Genomic DNA, 21539 nt, shown 5'->3' with positions numbered 1-21539 from the left:
TTATTGCGGGCAATAGCGACGCCGCTGCCGTATGTCGACGGTCGGATTTACCAGATTTAGATATAATCAAAGTGAGAAGAAGCCGCCAACGCCCTTCGCGTAACACGATAACGAGTCGAGTTTACAAACAGGCTAAAAATCGGATTAAGGGAGGGCGCACATAAACTACAGCACATAACTGCAGCGAACGCGACCAAATCGATTCCCAGTTCCGATTCCGAGAAGTGACACAGTTTCTTAAGTGTCACTACCGAAGCACCGCTTAATAAATTAAGCGGACCGCGCATGCCAATCTAGCCTTTAAGGACCCACATTGAGCGAGCAGTGAAATTTTAAAGAAGAGCCACCTGTCTCCACGAAAAACTTTATAGCGGTCATAAAATTTAAACCTCAAATGGAAAAAACAAAAAACTATGGAAATATACTTTTTTTCTCTTTTACGGCCGTGGCCGATTTTAGGTCGTGTTTACCTAAGCTGTCAACTTACAGAATGGCAATTTTGAGTGGTCGGGTCCGTGGAATTAATTGTGGACGTCAGGAGAGATACCGTGCGATGTGCGATAACTCCAGGACGGCTTCGCGCGGCTCCAATTTGCTTTGAATACTGACAGCCTCGCGCAATCGCCCGCCGTCACATATTTAATTGTTACTGACCCGACGTCTGCTTACGTTTTAACGTAAAGAGATGACGGTGATTTATTGAACTTACGCGATACACTGTTCCTTAACCACCATTAATCCACTTTATTAAAAGCAACGGTCCAAATCCGACGTCGGAGATTTTATGATATTAAGAGATATCTAAAGAAAATTTTGTTTTTTAAACCTTCATAGCTACTGGTCAAAATTCTTGCCATAGTGACGTCAAAAGGGTCATCGTATTCATCATAATATTAGCTGATAAACGACCACTGCAAGGCATAGGCCACCCGCAAAGAGAGAACGATGTAATCGGTCCACCTAGTGAAGGGGTCTACTCACGCCACGTCGTGGTTGTCACTTGAGTAATTTTCAGCCTCACCGGCCGTCGGTTGCACTGGCGACTTGCCTGGCACTGCAGACGAGCAATTCACCCAAATACGGTAATGACTTTGATTCTTCTGCAGATCTCCACATAGCACGATGACCGGTATTGCGCGATGCCTTTTAGCTTTCAGTTATTTATGTGAAGTGGTATTATTTTTTTTATTTGCCCCACCTACAGTCGAGAAAGTATATGTAAGAAATATTGAAGGAACTTACCGTGCGAACCGACCGCGGTCGAGTAGGGGGCGTGCATTTGTTGGTGGTAGTAGCGGGCGCGACTGTGGTGCCCGCCCTCTAGCGGCGAGTGGAAGAAGCCGTCTCCGTTGGTGTCTCCGACGTCGGCGGCCGCGGGGCTGCCGTTCACGCGGCTGTCGTACCAGCGCTGCTGTAAAGCGCCCGCCCCAACGCCCGCGCCTCCACCCTCGCCACTCATGTCCATGACCGCCGCTCCGACCTCACAAACCATGCATCGCTTTTATAAACACGCACTAACAGTCCACTCCTCCATCCGCATGGCAATAGTCAAGCACTAGATCGCGGCCGTGCCCAGTTTCCGCACCATAGTCGCTCAAACGCCGCTGCCTCGGCCCAAGTGCCCCAATCGAACCTGAAACACACAAGCAGTATTAGGCGACGTCGTTTGCGCAACATCAAACAAAACGAAACGGTAATGCCTAAGCCGGTATTTTGTCAAAAAAAACCGACAATCAATTAAGATAAAGGTGGTGCGCTATCGAAAGACGTCCGCGATACCGATACGCTCCCAATTTGATTAACCGATATACCACAAACAACACTCGATACGGCTGCGATAAAGTGGAACCGCACATTATGCGTTGTTAGCCAAGCGAGCTGTGATTTTTATTGCCACTAAACTCAACTATAGATATCGCTGCGGCGTATCTAGGTATCAAATATACCTACAAACATGCCTATATCTATAAAGGCTACCGATTTGTTGGTAAAGTAAAAAAAAAACGATTATTTAATATTAAGGTGATAGCTTTTAAACTTGTCATCATCAATTCATATTAAGAATAATTGAGATTTCATTTATGTACTAAAACTAAAGATAAATTTAAAAACTGAATTATGTACATGAAAAATTCCTAGAAACAAATCGCATTGTAAATTGATGTCCACATGGTAATATCAAAACGTGCGCGTCATGAATGTACAATTAAGTCCTCACGCACTTATAAAAGAAACACACGAGTAAGTGACGGATTATTTGATTCGCCTTATATTTGAAAATCCATAAACTATGATTTCGTTATTAGTTATTATAATCATTAAACCAAATCAATCTTTTGTAATTCGATTAGCATGCAACTAAAGACGATCGCAGTTTTAAGTGTAATAGTTTATTTGTACAAAACGAAGTTATAAATGCAACTCAGTAAGCTAGATTTAAAAATGAAAATGTTTATTTTTATTACACTATTATAAAAAAAAAATTACATTTACAAATCTGTTCTATATAAAACCATTTTTATACGAGCAACGAAAATTATCTCTTATAATTAGAATTAGCATGTAGTTCTAATTATAAGAGATAACTATTATAAACATCACATTAATTATCAAAACGTGAACTCTTTATCTACATATATTTCAAATGTTAAATCTATTAATCTGTATTATATCAATCTGTAACGTGGATAGTAAATTTATTTTTTATAAAAGAATTGTATTAGAGTAAGATTACATATTTTTTTATGCTTTGTCACGGTGTCTCTTGTACGCATAGTTGTTGTACGAATGTTGTCACACGATAAAATTATTCACCGCAAATAAATACATTGTCGCAAAGATAAGTAATATAATAAGACATTAATGTAAAATTACAACATAACATATTCGTTTCGAATATATCAGATTATTTCTTTTAAAATTTATATGTAACATTTTTATATGCAGATATATGATATTGAATTTTTTTATCTGGTTTCCACCAGTAGGGGGTAAGATGATGAGGTCACTTAGCCTAAAAACTCTTTTTGGCTTATGGGCTCCATAGGGATTCTTGTTTCAGGCCGCTATGTACTATAATTTCACCAGGGTGATAACTCTGCGTTATAAGTATGTGTTGATTATTGCAATATACCATTTGACTTTGATGAGAATTCAAGTTAAAACAAGTTGGTCTTCATACTCCAAATAAGTCAAGAAGTCTGGTCTAGAATTAAATTTACGATAATTTTTTACATTTAATTCATAGGTCATATATTCACAAAAAGTACACAAGACTGACTTCATTCTATTTATAAGTTTTTTATCATCCTTTTTTCAATCAATTTTTTTCCTTATTTATTTATGTTTTGGTAGGCTTACTCACTAATTGTACAACGAAGAGTAACTGACCATATTTTATACACTTAACTATTAGGGGGACCGAAAAATAATGTAGTTTCTGCGCATGTCGATATTTTATTGTCATTTGGTAGCTTATTACGTACTTGGAACACGTTGTAAACTAAATGGCAAAAGGTTGTTGATAACGAAGGTGAATATATTGTTGATTAGAAATAAAAACTAGTTAAAAATGTAGTCGTGTGATTGTAACTTATGTAAGCGATATTACTTTCCAATCCCTCTAATAAGATTGAACTTTTTTTACTCAATTACAACTCCTGTGTTAATATATTGCTGTAAATATTTACTTAATATCAATACAATACAAATTGAATAGAAGTGTTACTATCCATCTGGTATAGTATTAGATTCAAAAATTAGTAACATTCTTAACAAAAATAAACGTTTATTATGAATGAACTATTCCCACAAAATAGATTCTTATACTTGACTTGTGCACTCCTGTAGCTTCGTTATTCGTATTATAATGTGAGCGTAAATATTTGATGCTTTATATCGGTGTTCAATTCTAATGTAGTCGTTGTGATGCAGCGACGATCTCTTAATTCCGTCATAAACAATAAGCGTTATATGCCACCTGCCGCAACCGTCTTGTCGAAATCAGTCAACTGACATTTAGCATTACACAAAATTGTCATTTGGCAAACGTTTAAACAGTTGCGGTTATAGCGCTCTTGTTTAAATTTAGAAGTTTCAATTAAAAAAACTGTTCAATATCAATACATAGAAACATAGATGGAATAAAACATTATAAAATTCCTTATCGTGAAGGTAGTATATCATCATAATTTCAGCCGTTCGTCCTGAAGACTGCTGAACAGAGACTTTCGTTCTGTCTATCCAGCCGTAAGTCGTATTTGTGAGTGGACGTTCTTCGTTGCGCTTGCCAGTCCGTGGCCTCTACTCCGGAATTTAAGACCCAAGCGGGCGCCTGTTCTGCGCTTTATGCGCCCTGCATTCTTCATATTCATTCATCTAATCACCCTATTTTTGATTCAATCTCTTAGATAAATCTATAGTCTACACTGTTCGTTAATTGAGCACGCCAATAAGGCCCTGTCTATAACATTATATGATAATAAGGGTTTAACGACAGTTTTCCAAATGTCAATAAAATAAAGAATTTTTATGAAAATAGTTCCTTTGATTGTAAAAGACATAGTTTTATAATCTTAAATGAAAGCTTATTTGTCCGTTACTGTCTGTTACTTATATGGTCCGATTTTAGCTATTTTTTAGTGGTCAATTACTGCAAAAATACTTGTAAAAAGGACATTTACACGATGGAACTTAGATAACAAAAATCACATAAAAATGTAAAGAGAAATGTTTATATTTATGACACGGTTTGAATTAATTTCTTTGTTCAAAATTCCGTCGCATTAAAAAGTGTGTTTAACAGTCAACTGGATATTACTGGGCTAATACGATTTATCAACGAAGGCTACATCACTTGACATTTGAATCGCGGTAAAGTGCTATCATTATAAAAAATAAATAAAACCAATTAACAATACTGAAGCATTTGCCCATACATACGCAATTATTCTGTAGTTCAAGTTTTTTAGATGCAATTACGACCGAGCAGGTGACGTCTCAAGCGACAATACATTGCTAACTTTCATATAAATTCAAATTTAATGATAACAAAGCGGCAACTAACTATTGTAATTGTTTAAAAAAAGGAAAGTATTAAATTAGGTTTCCAATGACTTCAAAACAAAGAGGCAAAAATAAATGTTTTATTTTTGAGTAATAATAACAAAAGAACAATTTTATTTTAAATCCTTTAATGTTGTTTGTTTAGTTCGACAGGGAACGTCTACCTAAGCTTAACAGCTAGGCAGCCTATCAATCCGGAGAAATAAATATCATATAGGCCTATGCTATGGCACCAAAGAGAGCCCTTCACTTCTGTTACTTTATAGAGGTCTAGGTCAAGCGTCTTCAGCGCTCTGCCAGCCCAAAGCTGTCGGCAAGAAGCAAAGTTCAAGACAAAAAAATATATTTTATTGATTCATCAACATCTTTGTCTTAATTATGTCTACTATAGTACGGTCACTGTTGAACATAGGTTTCCCGGATGTATTCTGCATCCACCATTTTCCGACGAATTTGAAAGTATCCTCTGTCCGGCTTACCGATCCGTGATTACTCCAGAGCCATTAGGCCCCAGCGACCATCTATTCTTCGCCCTATGTGCTTCACTGCCACGTCAACTTGCCAGTCCTCTGGGCTATGTAGTGACATATACTTTAGTTCATCTACGGATATATTTTTAATTGATTATAATTCATTCATTATAGAAATCATTTATTATAGAGATCCATATTGATATAGAAATTGACAAAAAAATTTAAAAATGACCCATGTTTAACTAGTAACATCGGTAATTTATATTTTAAAATTACATAACTGCTACTTGTTTAAAAAAAATAATCAACGAATCATGATCTGCATAAATTGATAGATGAAATTTTAACTCTTTTGCTACTGTGTTAAAATAAAATTGTTTGCGGTAATTAAAATAGTAACATTGGCAACTACATAGTGTCCATTAATTTGTGTCAAGATAAGATATGTAAAGGATACGCAGAGATAGTATCAACTTGTATTATCGCTATTAGTGTCTAAAATTAATATGTTATGATTTTAATCGAACGCTTAAAGCCAATAAAACTAACCGATTTTATTTTCGATTTTATGCACTTGGTTCCATTCCTTACACTATTGATAGTTGATTTTTTTTATTATTTATATCACAGCGGACTAGAAAGTTGAAGTCGCAGGGGATCGCCCATATAGCGCACAGAAAACATGAACGCAGATGCCTTAAGGAGCTGGAGTTGAGATCACCTCCAACAAGATGGATAGACGGCCTGATTAAGGTCGTTGGAAAACGCTGGATGGAGGCCAGTTTCAAACGGTCTTATTGTAAATCATCATCATTTCAACTGCCAACGTCCAGCGAATTCCCGCAACCCTGGCTATGTAATGACAGTACAGTCAACCTAGTCGGAGGAGCTACCACGACACGTCTACCATCGGTGATGGGATTAGGAATCATTTATATTCTTTAAAAATATACTACATTATATTTGAATATTAACTTTAAAATCGATTAGATACAATTCTTTCAATAACCGTTTTAGATACGAACATCTTATAGATAATAATCGATAACCGCGACTTTAGTATTTGTTCGCCAATATTAAATCATCGAGATCATATGCCTAACGTTATCATCAGCGACCAAATATTTCCGTTGCGTTTTCGTTCTCTTGTAGAAAAAAAAACTTTGCTAGAGTTCTTCAAGATTCAAGCCAAAAGTACGTTATATTCACTTGCTAAAAACCTTAGATATTTATTTAAAAATATTAATATAATTTAATAAAACTAGATTTATATCTGTAATATAATTTAATTTCTTTCTATAATATAATTTCTTTGTATATTACTATTAGTTAAATTTCTAAAAAAGTCGACTTATTTCAAACTTTATCTAAAGTAATTTAAAATTAATATTTACTGCATCCAATATCAACAGTCATAAAAATAGAATATTTTTACTCTACTGATATTATCCACGAAAAAATATGTGAAACATTTTATAGTCTAGAGGATCATAATCAACTAGAGATATTAATGCAAAACACTTGAAATTAAATCTCACCAGTACGAGTGCTGATAAGATGGGATCTTCGGCGATGAAGATAATTTTCAACAGACTATACAGCGTCCACCAAATGTCTATCACAACCGGTGACACCGCAATCTGGCAATCGACTGAAAAAAGGATTTGCTGATAAAATAAAAAGAAATCACATATTTATCGCAAATTGCCTTCATTTCGTGCTATTTCCTGGTAATATCGGCGATAAGTATGAGATAACTCACAACAGGAGTTGCCTTTTCACATAAAACGCAGCCGTTCGTGTTGTTTTATATTTTAAAGATATTCCATCATTCATAGGTGACCTTAAATAAACAAAGAGTTTTAATATTTTACCTTGTTAATTTCAAACTAAAATACTTGTAATAATAACAATTTCTTATGATATTTTTAAAGAAGAATAAAACCTTTATAATATACTTGAACATAAGGGCATAGTTTCAGCTGAATATGTAGATAAATATAGCACAAAAGTGATAGCAACAACGACAATAAAAAACTCGATAAAGTAAATTATCATTGGCAACATACAAGCGTATCTTTTACACACGCTCGGGCACTTATCAGCTATTTCCAAATCTAATGCCACTATTTAAAAACACCTTGTATCTATTTGAGATTGTTATCTGCAAATGCCTTATAGAGGAAGATAAACGAATATTATTTTTTATTGAATAATTAAAATCGATTATTTTAAAGCTGCATGATTCTATGTAAGCTTCGGATTGGATTTATACATATATAAATATTAATCCTTATTACCCAGTATTACGGTACAACTTAAGAAAGACTACCTAATTCTTTTATAGTTGTAAATGTTTTCTACTATTTAAATCGTTAATATTTATCAATTACAATAAATCAATAAATAAAGTAATCACTTTGAAACATCTAACATTAATTTATTTTTACTATTGGAGTTCGACTAGCTTATAAATTTCGACAGTACAAGTGTTACAGGACCGCTAGTATCAAATAAAATTACAGATTTAAAATTGGTAATAATGAAACACAGCTGTTCGACCATTCAATATAGATTTACTCAATATAAACTGCTTTTTAGTTACAATCTCGTTGAACAATTGGTGGGAAAATATTTGTAATAGGCAATCTCAATCTACAAGCCTACTCTTGAAGAGTGGGCCAAAGCGATTTTCTACAATGCAAGACTAGTGCATATTAATGTAATTATCACGGATTCATATTTTTGGTCCCAAAACACATCACTATTCAAACAATCTGATTCTTTACTTAAAATGATGATTAAAGACATATTATTCACTAACGTTGTAGTACCTATGGATGATAGAACTCAGGATTGTTTAATGATCCAAAACAAAATTGGACTTTCATAGGAATAATTACTTATTTCAAAGACGTCATTACTGTTGAAGAATAAAAAAGGCATTTGCGACTTTCTTATAGCGAGACTTTTGTAATTTCTCTAAAGCTTCAGTAACCGTGGTGACATTTCCAAGGCACAACATTTACATCAAATGAACATTCAGAAGATCTCTTGATGTTGTATTGTAAATGTTTTTAGCTGAGTTTCTTTCGCTTAGTCTTCTGAGTGATTTATCATCCGAAATAGTAGTTGACTTATTTTAATGATTTAATTATAAATTTTTAAATTTGAATTTAAAAAAAGAATACCACGTAATTAAAATATTAACAGCCAACGAGACTATTATAACATATTTAAAGTAAAAACGTACACGTATACATAAGAGGCCAAAAGGCTCGGGTCTAGACGTCATTAAATTTAGCCGCTGCTAACACGGTTCTCAGTGCGGCCGTTAATTCGAAGTACACGACTTTATTTGCTCCGTGCGAAGGCGCATGTGACAACTGGTTCTATCACGGCCCCGTGTAACCGATACCGGTGATCGATGGTAACCCATGCGGTAATAGCATACCTCACGGACACGTACGTACAGTCGCAGAAACCGGCCATGCTCTCGGAATAACATTACTTTAAATATTAACCACTATTCATCGCTCAATCAAATTTTGATACAACTTCATTGTTAAATGTATAAATAAATCAAACAATTGAACGTGCTACGATACAGTATAGGATAGAGATTTGTTTTAAATTTTACTCATTGTATTAAACATACTATACCACACTTACGATACAAAAACGTGATCTCTCACTTCAATCATCATTGGCAGGCTAACAATTGCTTAGCGAGCCATGGAGAAGGTTATCCTCAAGATTTCTTTACAAGATAATATGAGAATTGAGGAGATCTATAAACGATTTAAAGTAACCAACATAGCGGATTGGCAAGTTGAAGTGACAGTGGCCTAGCGACATAGCACACAGAACAGAAGTCCGCTGGATCCTTAAGCTGGCACGGCGGAAGACGTCTGCCCAAAAGGTGGACAGACCACCTTGCTTAAGTCATTGTAAGACACTAAATGGTCACCGCTTCCTACCAGTTTTATTGAGGACGTTCTTTGACTAAAATAATGACAATGACTAGCTAAAAGTGTTCAGGTTGCCCAAATTTTATACACATAATACGAGATATGAGATGATACCTCTTTGTAGTGCCAATATGTAAGGAGGATCACTTGGTATCGTGGTAATACCGTATTCGCCTCTACCTTTGTGTAATATAAATTGATTATAAGTATCTAATATCATATGGTAAATTAATTTCCGACACAAAATAATGCGATGTAAGTATTGAGTCTTTTGTAGTAACTAATAGTGCTTGTAAGAAAAGCCTTAAGGTTTATATTCGCTTGCAGCGCTACTAATGCCACCGTACTTCGTTACCGTCTACAGGCGCCTGTATCGGTATCTAGATCATCGGAATCTCGCTCGTGTGATCGCATCCACGACGCGCAGTAGCACACTTGACATTGTAAATCGTTGCCGATTGCCCGAACTCTGATATCAATGATAAGTACTTATATTTTTCACACATTATGGTCTCCTCTCTACAATTTGCTTGGTTCACTATAAAACCTTCATCTTTTGCTATAGTACTTTTATTACGCTTTAAGCACATTTGGTCAATTTATTACATATAAATAAATAAAATTTGTTCTTCAAAAATGTTGCTGAGAGCAAAACTTGAGAACTCCTGAACCAATTTAATTAATTTTAGTTTAATGGAAGCACGAAGGAGATTTTTATAACATAAAAATGCAAAATCGAAAACATGGACAAATAATAATAACACTCTTTTCATACAAACCATGGAGCAAATTAAAACATGTCCCTAGGTGTTAAAAATTTGACTACGATCAAAACCACGAAAAAAAAAAAAGCTTGTATGATTACACAAATCATCTCTGTCGTGTGAAGGCCTGGAGACTTATTTCTTGACAAAGCCATTAAATCAATAAATAACTGATTCACAATGAAAAGAAAATTGTTTTTTTTTTATTGGAACACGATAGATCAATAACTTATGACCTTGTGAATCTGTTGAGGCCGCTGATTTTATAATAAAAATCCATAAATACTATAAATAAAATTACTAAAAAACAAAAACGAAATAAAGTATGGTTAGTCAATTTGTGAAGCTACCAAATACAAACGCTAGTCGGCGACTCGACTGACTGCGTTACGTTATCAGTTGAGGCGTAACATAATCACTGCACTCGAGGTGTAAAAAAGTTATCATACCCGTCTGACTCGGCCGCAGTACTATCGAATTACAATCACTTATTAAGACAGTAAATTCCTTAAATTATTTCTATTAAACTAAAGCATTAGTTGTTTAAATTAAGAACGAAATATTAACTTTAATAATAAGTTTTTAGTCAAGATCCGGTTCATCATCATTATACGTAGGATGTATACACTGACACCTTGAACTTAGGCCTCCCATTTAGATTTTGCAATAAGACCAATTAAATACTACCTGCATCCAAAGTTTTGTGCGCGCTATGTGGCTTGCCTAATACCACTTCACTAGATCCGGTTTATAAACTAAAAAAACTGTCCTTTGCGTTTGTGTTGTAAAATCTAATTCGTTAAAATTTTACTTAGACATACTTTCCAAAAGTGTAGTAATACATTTTAAGGAGATTTAAATTTACAAAGATAATCTTTTATTATGTATGTGTGTGTGTAAATACTGTGTACTGTGTACAACAAAAGTGTAGTCCAGCGGTAGAGAACTGAGACTTCACCGATTTGATTCCCGGATACATTTTTCTATAATTCACACTTTACGCATCAATTATATAGGTTCGCCACTGCTCGTAAACAAGTTTGCGGATGATCACTGCGATCGCTAACCCACCACTATAGCGATTACGGTATATCCCCCGTCTTTAGGAGGCCCAAGCCTTGTACCTCCTTGTGACCTCCCCCCCCCCTCTCGCCCCGCGCATAGCTAAGATGTGATTCAGCAATTTCAGTAGCAATATAACATTATTTTTTTACATCATTGTTTTATTAATCTTCTGACACAATACCTGTATAAATAATATTAAAAAAAACTAACAAGATGTAGGCGCAGATGCTAAAAATCATGACAGGTAATAAATTGTAACGGCGGCTTATCCGTTTGTCATTTTATTCTCAAGGGATAGTGAGTTTTCGAAAATCTCAATCTAGTAATAGGTCCTGAACGGAAACGGACTAATAGTTAGTACTCAAAAATAATTTTAATTAACGTTTAAATAATAACCTTTTAATTTTTTATTTTAAACAAAGTAAGCAACTAGTCTCACTTCTTTAAAATAACTCTCCCACGTATTTATAGATAACAATGTATTAATAGCGGAAAAATGTCCGCTGAACATTCCACGTAGCGCATTAGAAAATTAATAGTATCGTATAATAATGGTGGTACAATACAAACATGTTAGCTTACACCTCGCGGGTTATCTGCGTACTCTTAATAAGATTAGACCAGCTTCCAATTAAGATAATTGATTCCTCGGAGACCTCCGGGCCTCCGGCCGTTTAGGCCCAAATCTAAAAAAATGTGTTCGACATTATCTCGGGCTTCTATCGAGATTCAACCATAGATAGGTTCCGTGGATCGACCAAAATATTTTTACTGTCCATATGACAAACCATTTACCGTATAATAAAACAATATATTGTCAATTTTAAATTACATGCTGTAACAAAAAAAATATTAAATATAATAACTAAATGATACTAAAGTATATTCTTTAAAAAAACGTCCACGTAGTCGTTATGAATTATTGTAATTTAGGACACTACAAGATAATAATGGACTACCGAGGTGTCGAAACTGCGGGGATCGGAAGTCTTTTAAATCGTTGTCGGGCCACGAAAAAAGATGACGCGTAAGCGGTTTATAGTTAATCTTTAGCGGGAGTAACAAACCCGAACGTTATTTTTGTTCCAACGACGCGCAACCGATAGGGCTTGATCGATGCCTTTTAAAATGAACACCAGATTGAATAATTTATTGGGATCTGCTTCAGTTTTTTATTGGACAACGTTTAATCCCTCGATTGACGTTTATCGGAGCGTTTAGAAATTCATTTAACAGATAATAACTGTTTGTGAGACAATATAAATAATTGTTAAGTCTTAAATCAAAAGCTACTAGTTAGCTGTGAGTTTACGCGCTACATTAAAAAGATTAGCTACAGATATGACAATAGGAAATATGGTTGTACATTTTTTTATTACTCCATTTTATTATAAAACTGTGTTACAATAATATTTATATATTTTTTTATTCTTTACTAATATTTCGCCTATGTTGAGCAGCGACATTCTTATTTGGTGTATGATTTTCTTGTTAAACGGTCTTTGCTCGGGCTTTCTTTTGAAATAACCCAGCGGATTGTCAAGTTAAAGTGGTAATGCCACGTAGCGCGCATAGCAGATGGCCGCTGGGGCCTAAAGGTTTCTATTTAAGTCTAAGGATCAGCAAGCGCAGCATAAGACGTCCAACCATAAGGAAGATAAACGACTTAGTTAAGGTCGTTATACATGCAGGCCTCTTTCAACCAAAATTATAAGTAATTTACGATTGAGGCCTATGTCCTCAGAGACAATGTTTATTACTTAATTCAATATATTCAATCTTTAATCTCGTAACAAATTAATAACATTCGTTTTTATAACTAAAACATGCCTTATTTATAATTAATGAACATTTCGATCAACATCAACGAATTAGTTTTAAAAGCTCACATTCACAAGTTAACAAATACTTCACGGTCCAATTATAAAGTTCCATAACATATCTAAGACCTTTCTTTTCTTAGTTTTACATATAAAATTAAAACGATATCATCAAATAAATCTTATTATAGCTTTCAAGACTTTTTGTTGAACGAAATGACGAACTTGCTTTATTTACACGGTTAATATTATAAAGTATACATCAAACATTGCTTTTATTAAAAATAGCAACTGCTAAGTTTCTGGTCGGTTCTTCTAAGAAAATCAGAATTTCGAGTCGATGGTAGCCCACGCTATATAGCCTTAAAATAATTGACGAATCAATAGCTCTTGTAAATGCCTACTTAAATAAAGATATTTTGAATTAGAATGTTAGTTACTACCGACTGATACGATATCGTCAGGACAATATCTGCTTTTTATTTTAATTACGCGTAAGCGGCGGAAATGTAATCGTTGTAAATACCGACGATAAAACGAAACAAATCAAATGATATCACTTTCATATCTATAAGTACTTGAACGTATTGAATTATAAAGTTAATTCTTGCCGCTTATCTGTTTCGCGGATCTAAATATAACGAAATCGCGAACTCCTTTGACGACACAAAAAAACACAGCCAACGTCAGTAGTTTAATCAATCATATGACGGGAAATTTTTACAGCAAAAAGTTTAATTAATAATTGCTTACTGATCGGTATTACCTAATAAGGGCAGCGAAGTAATTAGTGATCCCTCCATGATATCTATTTTATAAATGCAGAAACAAGAAGGGAAGCTTTAATTAATCACTAATTAACACATTAATTACCTTGACTGTAAAAATACAGATTGCATGATTCTCTAATGTATAACTTATACTGAAACACCAGAATATCGAACCAGATTCGGCTATTTTTTTTTACACACAGCAAATGACTTTTTATTTGACTAAATTAATTCAATTAATAAAACGTTAATTCTTTTCAAGTTATTGCAAGTAAGATCTGTGAAATTAAGCCTAAAATTATAAAAGTAATACCAATATAACACTTTAACACATTTAATGCCAAATATACGGCGCCGTGGAGATGTACATGTCTGAGTACACAGCGCCGTGATTTTTCTTTTTTTCTACAAAAGATGGCTTCCATATAATAATTATCAAAACATGCGCATAATACACAAAGTACTTAATCACAACTAGTACAAACACTCAAATTGTACAGACACTTGTACGTTTAACAAAAGCCGGCATTTGATAGACTACAGGGACAGCGGCATTGAATGTGTTAAAAAGTACCAATTGAAACCCTTACTCAGCTTTGTACTACATCTTAACCCGTACTACGTCGATAATTAAACAAGTAACCTAGTGACTATATTATTAGTAATACTAAAGTAAAAAAATATTAATTTTAATATCATTATCATCATCATTTCAGTCGAAGTCAAAGTGTGCGAGGACAAAGTGCAAACAATAAATATTTTAATATGTCGTTGTTATCGTCGTTTCAGCCGTTAGATGCCGACTGCATGGCATAGGCTTCACCCAAAGATTGGCAGGTAGGATGGCAATTGCAGTATTATATCAGCAGAGGACGCCGCTGTCCATCCTCTGTAAACTTGTTTATAAGTAGGTAATCCTTTACACTATGCGCAGTGTGAATTATATAAGATTGCATCCCGAGAATCGAATCCGCGACCTACGATCGCAAGTTTGAATTCTCTACCGCTGGGCTATCACTGCTCTTTTTTTAATATACATTTATTTGTATTTGGATTACGTTTTTCTTACTATATTATTTATTATATCTGTAGCCATTGATTTTAGGGTAGGATATAACATATATTAATTAACACCAAATGAGTTATACATCCATCCCTGTAAAGCTTTTACATCTTCATAAAAATACACGCGCATTGAATAATAAAGCTTTAAAATAAAGCCGTATCTGTTAAATTAATTATAACTCATATTAACTTTAAAATAATATTTTTTTGTTTTATGATTATCATAAAAATGCAGAATATTAACACGAGGCTTTTTTTTCTAGGCCTAGATGGTAAAGTACAGCGGCATAAAATATGTGTACTTTCGGATTGCAAATAAAACCAAAATACTTGTACGTAAGTATATGTAAAATATATTTTGTCAATCGTCAATATAGTAGAATTTTTTCCACCGATGATTAGTGTAAATTAATGCGGCTCACGTAAAATATAAATTTATTACAAATAATATAAAGTTATTCATCTTAATACAAAGATTGTAAGTTAAAAAAAAACAAGTATTCTAACAAAGCAACTACATTATGAAGTACAGATGTTACTGAACTCCATCCGTGAGTTGGTTTAACTTTAATCCGATATTATTTGATTTATTAAAATCGTCGTTCAGACAGGATACAAGTGCCTTCATACATATATAAAACGAACGGAAACATTTACATAGCCGACGCACACAAGCATAGGCTTATCGACGGCTAATCGATGGCAGCGTTCGCGCATCTTCGCCGCATTCAAATTTTAAACGCGAATCGTCATGGCGGCCAATCCTAACGTCCCAAAATATTGTATCTGTACTCGAGGAAAAACTTCATGACATTGACATTGATTTGTTGCTTATTTGTGATCTCGTTTGCGGAGCGAATTACAATTCTCAATAAGCAAAACAGATCTTTCAACTCTACCAGATTTTTTTATTTTTTATTTTATTTTTAATTTGAAGTTTTATTCTTGTTAGGCTATGTCAACCCCATTGCAAACACCATATGAAACCTTAAACTGTTTAACAATAACTGAGCAGATAATACGAAAATCTGTAAAATAATTTTGCTGCTGTTACAATCTTATTGGACAATTTTTACATTAAACTTAAAAATCCGAGTATCTTCTACAAATAACAGGTATATTTTATAGATAAAAGATGTCTATAAAATAAACATTTTTAAATATATACCCTGGTACAGGTTTTATATTTTTTACGGCTTGTTATTGCTTTTAAATATCACTTTTAAACATTACCTAAAATAAATTATAAGAATTCCCATATTACATTAAATAGCGATGCATATATTTTCAAGATTAATATTCATTCCGCTGTATAATATTATTATTATTTTTAATTACTCTGCCAAAATACTCGTATTGTATGCAAATTGTCTAAATGGTGTTCAAAAATTCCATTTCTAATTCTAAATAAATGAAACATCATTCAAATTATCGTGATTGATTTATTGCAAATGACGTTTAAGTCTTTTGTATAGAATAATAAAATTATTATAGATTACACTTTAGAAAATATGAATTACTTAATACGAATGTCAATTTATTTAAATTATAATGATTTCTTATTTTACTCCTTTAGTTTTTTTTAATTATCTTTGAAAACTCTGGGTCTTGTTTCTGCTGCTCTATTTGTAATATTTCCACTGATATACGGTGTTGAATTATAGAATACACTTTTTCCAATAATTTCACTTATCAATATATAATAATTATTGTTCATTTATATTGAAGGACATTAAAACCCCTTCTATTTATAAATACACAGATGCAGTGCAGCTAAAGTAATAAATATTTCCCGTCGGGTGTACACTTTCGTGTATACATCGACATCTTTAATTAATTACCAACATTAAAATATTAAAACATTATTTAGGTTTATAAAAATCTTATTTTTTTTTATTCAAAGTGCCTTTAGTTGATTTAATAATGATTACTATATTGTCAAAAATACATTTTTTAACGTAAGAAGGTTCCTAGTATAAAAATCATTATAGTGAAATACACAGCATGTAACTGTATAACATATTTTACATTTAAAAAAAATATCTTGTCAAATCTTTTTTCAGATCTATCCAGAGATTTCTCTGCATTATTTTTAAAGATTTATCTGTATTTTTGATTAATTTAAAGAATAAAAGTACATCATGCTCTACCTTGAGTGTCCTTAAGTAGCTTGCGTCACTCAAACGTCGTTCACTATCACTGATTATCACTGTAAACGTAGAGACATAAAAACACACAGAATTTGTACGCTCCATGACGTTAGCGGGTCCATTTTGATGGATTGTTTAGTGCAAAAATAATATCACAGGTCACAGCGGCGTCGGATGGGAGTTCCTAGTTAGATCGGAACGGGATAACAATGTTTTGTTTGAGATGTAGTCCATGTGAGAGCGCAAGCGCGGCGTCGTGCTCCGGTCGCGCGATACGTGAAGCGGCGTCTTTGGGACGCGACCCGACACTAAACTAGTCGTGTGACTTTTTGTTGTGAGCGCGCTCGGCTGCCCTCGGAGGCGCTCGGCTATGGAACTCCGCACTCGGTATCGTGGCTTGCAATTGGTCGGCTCCTCGGCAGGCGGCCGATGAGGGCGTCGCCAATGGGAGTGTTCTCTTTTTAAATTTTCTTTTTCTCTTTTTGGGCGGGCGAGTGCGATGGTGTGCGTCAGTCGCGCGCCGCGTTTGATGGATGGCGGGAGACACTAACAATGGAGGCGTTTTTATATTTCGTTATGGATGTCTGACGATGCTAGATCCACTGACTCTCTGCTATGATTTTAAATATCAATATGCTTCAGACGGACGCCAATAACAATATTAATATTTAAGCTGTTACTGCGATCAGAGATTTTTATATAGTTCATACTATATGCTTACAAATTACCTAACCATTAAGTCTACGACTTCCACCCTTTTTTAATACGTGTACAGCTATTACAATTTATTAATAACGTAATGAATAAATCTTACTTTGTAAAGTTCATAAAGTAGCTTACATACATCTTCGTTTATTATTTATTCAAGTGACAATATTGAGATATCATTTATATGTTTGCCAAAATATGAGAATATCTAAACAATATTTATTGGAGTTACCTAACAATTTCAAGATTTTTTAAGACTGTTTTAAGGTGAAATTTAATTATTGAAACTGAATAATGTATTAATTTTTTACAAATTAGGATTTTTTATACGAGCCATCGTTCAAAAACAAACTTCAAATTAAGTGAAGATTTTAATTAAATAGATTGTTAATATCAAGTATTCATGTCATAAATCCTCTGTGGTCAAACTGATGGCATTCGAAGCAACGACTAGTAACATTTTAAAAGCAAAGTAATAAAAATCCATTTTGAATGTCCATATAACTTTTAACAAATTATGTGATTTTTTTTATTTTATTGGTCACATCTTATTACCGTTATGAGCCAAAAGGTTCGCGGCAATATAAGTAGAATTCGATCTTTTGACACTGCGATTACTTACGCTACATTATTACAATTAAAAATGTTTCTTACAGCAAAAACTTTAATATTTCTTATATTTGGAATAAGGTAACGTTAATTATTTTTGATATCATATATTGCCAAGTTTAGAATCGTTATTGTATCTTATTTGCATAAAAGTAATAAAAAGTGCATGATGCTGACAAAAAATACAATAAAATATATTTAATTCCAAATTCAAAATCGCTGGCATGTAAACAGTCTTTGGCGTAAAATTCGACTGCCTACCTATCGCTGAAATGATAGCATATGAAGATATATAAATATAATCTGTAATTGACACATATTAATTCAAGTGCCAGGTAAGTTTCTGTTAAGTAAAACTAGAATTCTACTCCAAGTGTTTCTATTTACATTTATTATTAAAACTCGTTTTTTTATTGTAATCATTACTTTAAAATTAATTACCAACATTTACATAAATTCGTGAGTTCATTATATGTAATAAACATACTATTAATATTGCATATAATTGCGGCCATTCACTAACTGTACATAATATATTGTGATACCCTGTTCTTATTTAAATATAATAAATTCAAATTAGTGAATTTTGGAACAATATACTCAATATTACAGAAAACTATAAATGTTTGGTTTTAAATATTGAAATTGTTTTAAAACGAAAATAATTTAATTTTTGTATTGCCATACTTACCTTGATTATAATTTTACTATTCGAAATTCTATATGTATGTTTATAATAAAATCATCACCATCATCATATGAGTGATGACAGACCACTGCTGAACATAGACTGACCCTTAGATTTCCAATACGACAGGTTGAAGCGGACTGCTTCCAGCCTCTTCCGGCCTTAAAGAGGTTGTCGCCCACCTTGTGAGACGTCTTACTTAGTGTTTGTCGGTCCGTGATCTCCACTTCAGAATCTATGGGCTCGAGTGGCCATCAGTTTGTGTGGCCTGCCACTTCAACCTCATTCTTGATTCCATCTCGATAATAATATAAATAAAAATGCTTACATACGTTATTCAGGCAATAAAATACTTCATGACTTATTTTTAATACACATTACGTACCTATGTAGCGGCAAAATAATAAGAGTTCTTTCGTTTTGTATACTTTTGGATTTCCAATCTTATTTAACTGACGCATTTTACTCGTGATTAATTGTAAAAAAGAGATAATTCTTTCTCGCCACAAAGGGAGCACGAATTTAAATCGTAACTTATCTCCATAATAGAAACGTCGAGTATTTCACTGCAGAATTAAAATATCTAACATTTGTTGAAATATATTTCACATTTTTTTGAATAAATTAACAAGAAGTTTTTATTAAAGTTCATTAACTTAGTCTTCAACGTAATATATAAATGCGCTCGGTGAATTACAGAACATCAGACAGTCATTTTTTTTAAATACTCGTAGAAGAAAATACTGCTTAAATTCTCTGCGCATGCGCGTTAATGAAATCGATCTTTTAATTCTTAGATTACAAACATACTTTACATTACATATATGTTACTAAATGTGTATTCTATTTTAACTATTTTTATTATTTATTATTTCTCAGCGCACTTAACCAAAAGTGGTTTAATAGCTTCAGTTACACCTCGAAAGTTTTATGTTTAAGTTTTAAAAAAAAAAACAAATTCCGTAATATGTATTTAGAGATGGTGAGGGCTATGCGCCTAATTTCTCTACGATATTCTAACAGGGATAAAGAAATTCTTAAACAAACGAAAGTACCGATATGACCCAAGGGATTAACAATTTGAATAGGCAGGCTACATATGACGCAGAACAGATGATTATGGTTGAACATTTTACATTACCGCTACAGTATCAGTTAAACTATTACATTGAGAACATTGCAAATATCAAGCTTACAATGTATCTCGACGACAATTAATTAGTTAGTAAAAAAGCGAGAAAAATCATATAATTTTAAATATTTCGTACTCTTTTACTTATATATTACATCTTCAATTGTTATTAATTTAGATAGAAAACAAATAAAAAATATTACTTATGTCTACTTTAAATATATAAGAAAGTAGAAACAAAATGTACCGGAGCTATCTTTTATTACTAAGCAATGGTAGCCCAGCGGTAGAGGGCTGTGACTTCCAATCGTAGGTCGCGAGTTCGATTCCCGGAACTCAGTCCTAGATATAATTCACACTTTGTGCATTAACTATATAAGATTGCCACTGCTCACAAACAAGTTTTCAGAGGATGGGTAGCAGTGTCGTCTGCGTACCATAATGCCACACTGCGATCGGCAATCTGCCTTCAAGCATGGCGATGGTATATCCCTACATTGATATCTTTGGGGGAGGCTTACGCCTTGCAGTGGGTGTCTACGGATTAAAACAACGACAACGATTACTTTATATTATTAAAATTTTTATCTGTTATGTAAATTTGATTTATGACACTAAAACCGTATGATTTATTTAAGAAAAAGCTTTATTTGTATACAGACTTTATCACAATTAATAAATTATTAAAATAGAGAAGAATATTGTGAGAGCAATATATACAGGCTGATTGGTTACAGGTACATAAGCTTTAAAGGCCTGAATGTATTGCTTATTTACTGTCAGTTAATATTCACCCTCTCTGAAAATCAATGGTTTTAAACATAATAAATAATGAAATTTCGTAAAAAGCGTTATTAAAATTCGGATTATAATACATTAAAAATATTTTTTACTACCTGTCCTCGCAAGATTTATACTGCAGAAAATTATTAGAATATCATGACTCAAGAGAAAAATTAAATTAGTGTAACATTCTTAAGAGTGATTTTTTTTAACATGTTAATTGAAAATAGGTATACAAGCTTTTTGCTGACAATCAAGCAATACATTTTTAAATATTGATAGTTTACTTATAACCAATTACTCTATATAACTTCAAAATAAGGGTTTAACAAAGTGAGGAATATAATTCGTAATAAACAATACAAAAACTTGATCTTTCAGAAACGTTGTATAAGGCAAAAACTTAATTTGCTCCTCATGATTTATTTCACATAGCGCGCGCTATAAATCCACTCTGCACAACACTATCTCGCTAGT

General features: G+C 33.3%; 1 protein-coding gene across 3 annotated transcripts in view; it reads right to left on the bottom strand.

Annotated features, from left to right (window-relative positions):
* The window catches only part of LOC137930896 (GATA-binding factor C-like), a 121167-nt gene extending 103736 nt beyond the window's left edge, over positions 1 to 17431 (bottom strand). For 2 of the 3 annotated variants that reach the window (XM_068774246.1, XM_068774248.1), the window contains exons 1-3: positions 17143 to 17431; positions 7076 to 7188; positions 1243 to 1633 (exon numbers count right to left, since the gene is read on the bottom strand). In XM_068774246.1, the coding sequence (XP_068630347.1) occupies positions 1243 to 1492 (250 nt within the window). In that variant the 5' untranslated portion in view covers positions 1493 to 1633; positions 7076 to 7188; positions 17143 to 17431. The remainder of the gene's footprint in view (positions 1 to 1242; positions 1634 to 7075; positions 7189 to 17142) is intronic. The other variant, XM_068774247.1, reaches the window with a different exon arrangement.
* Between the last annotated feature and the right edge of the window lie 4108 nt (positions 17432 to 21539).

The sequence above is a fragment of the Battus philenor genome, unplaced genomic scaffold (genome assembly GCF_028537555.1).
Source record: "Battus philenor isolate CCGP_79_NKW_IND1 unplaced genomic scaffold, ilBatPhil1.0.hap1 SCAF_7, whole genome shotgun sequence".
NCBI lineage: Eukaryota > Metazoa > Arthropoda > Insecta > Lepidoptera > Papilionidae > Battus > Battus philenor.
Note: the sequence above shows the minus strand (reverse complement) of the source record. Positions and strands in the feature narration are given on the sequence as shown.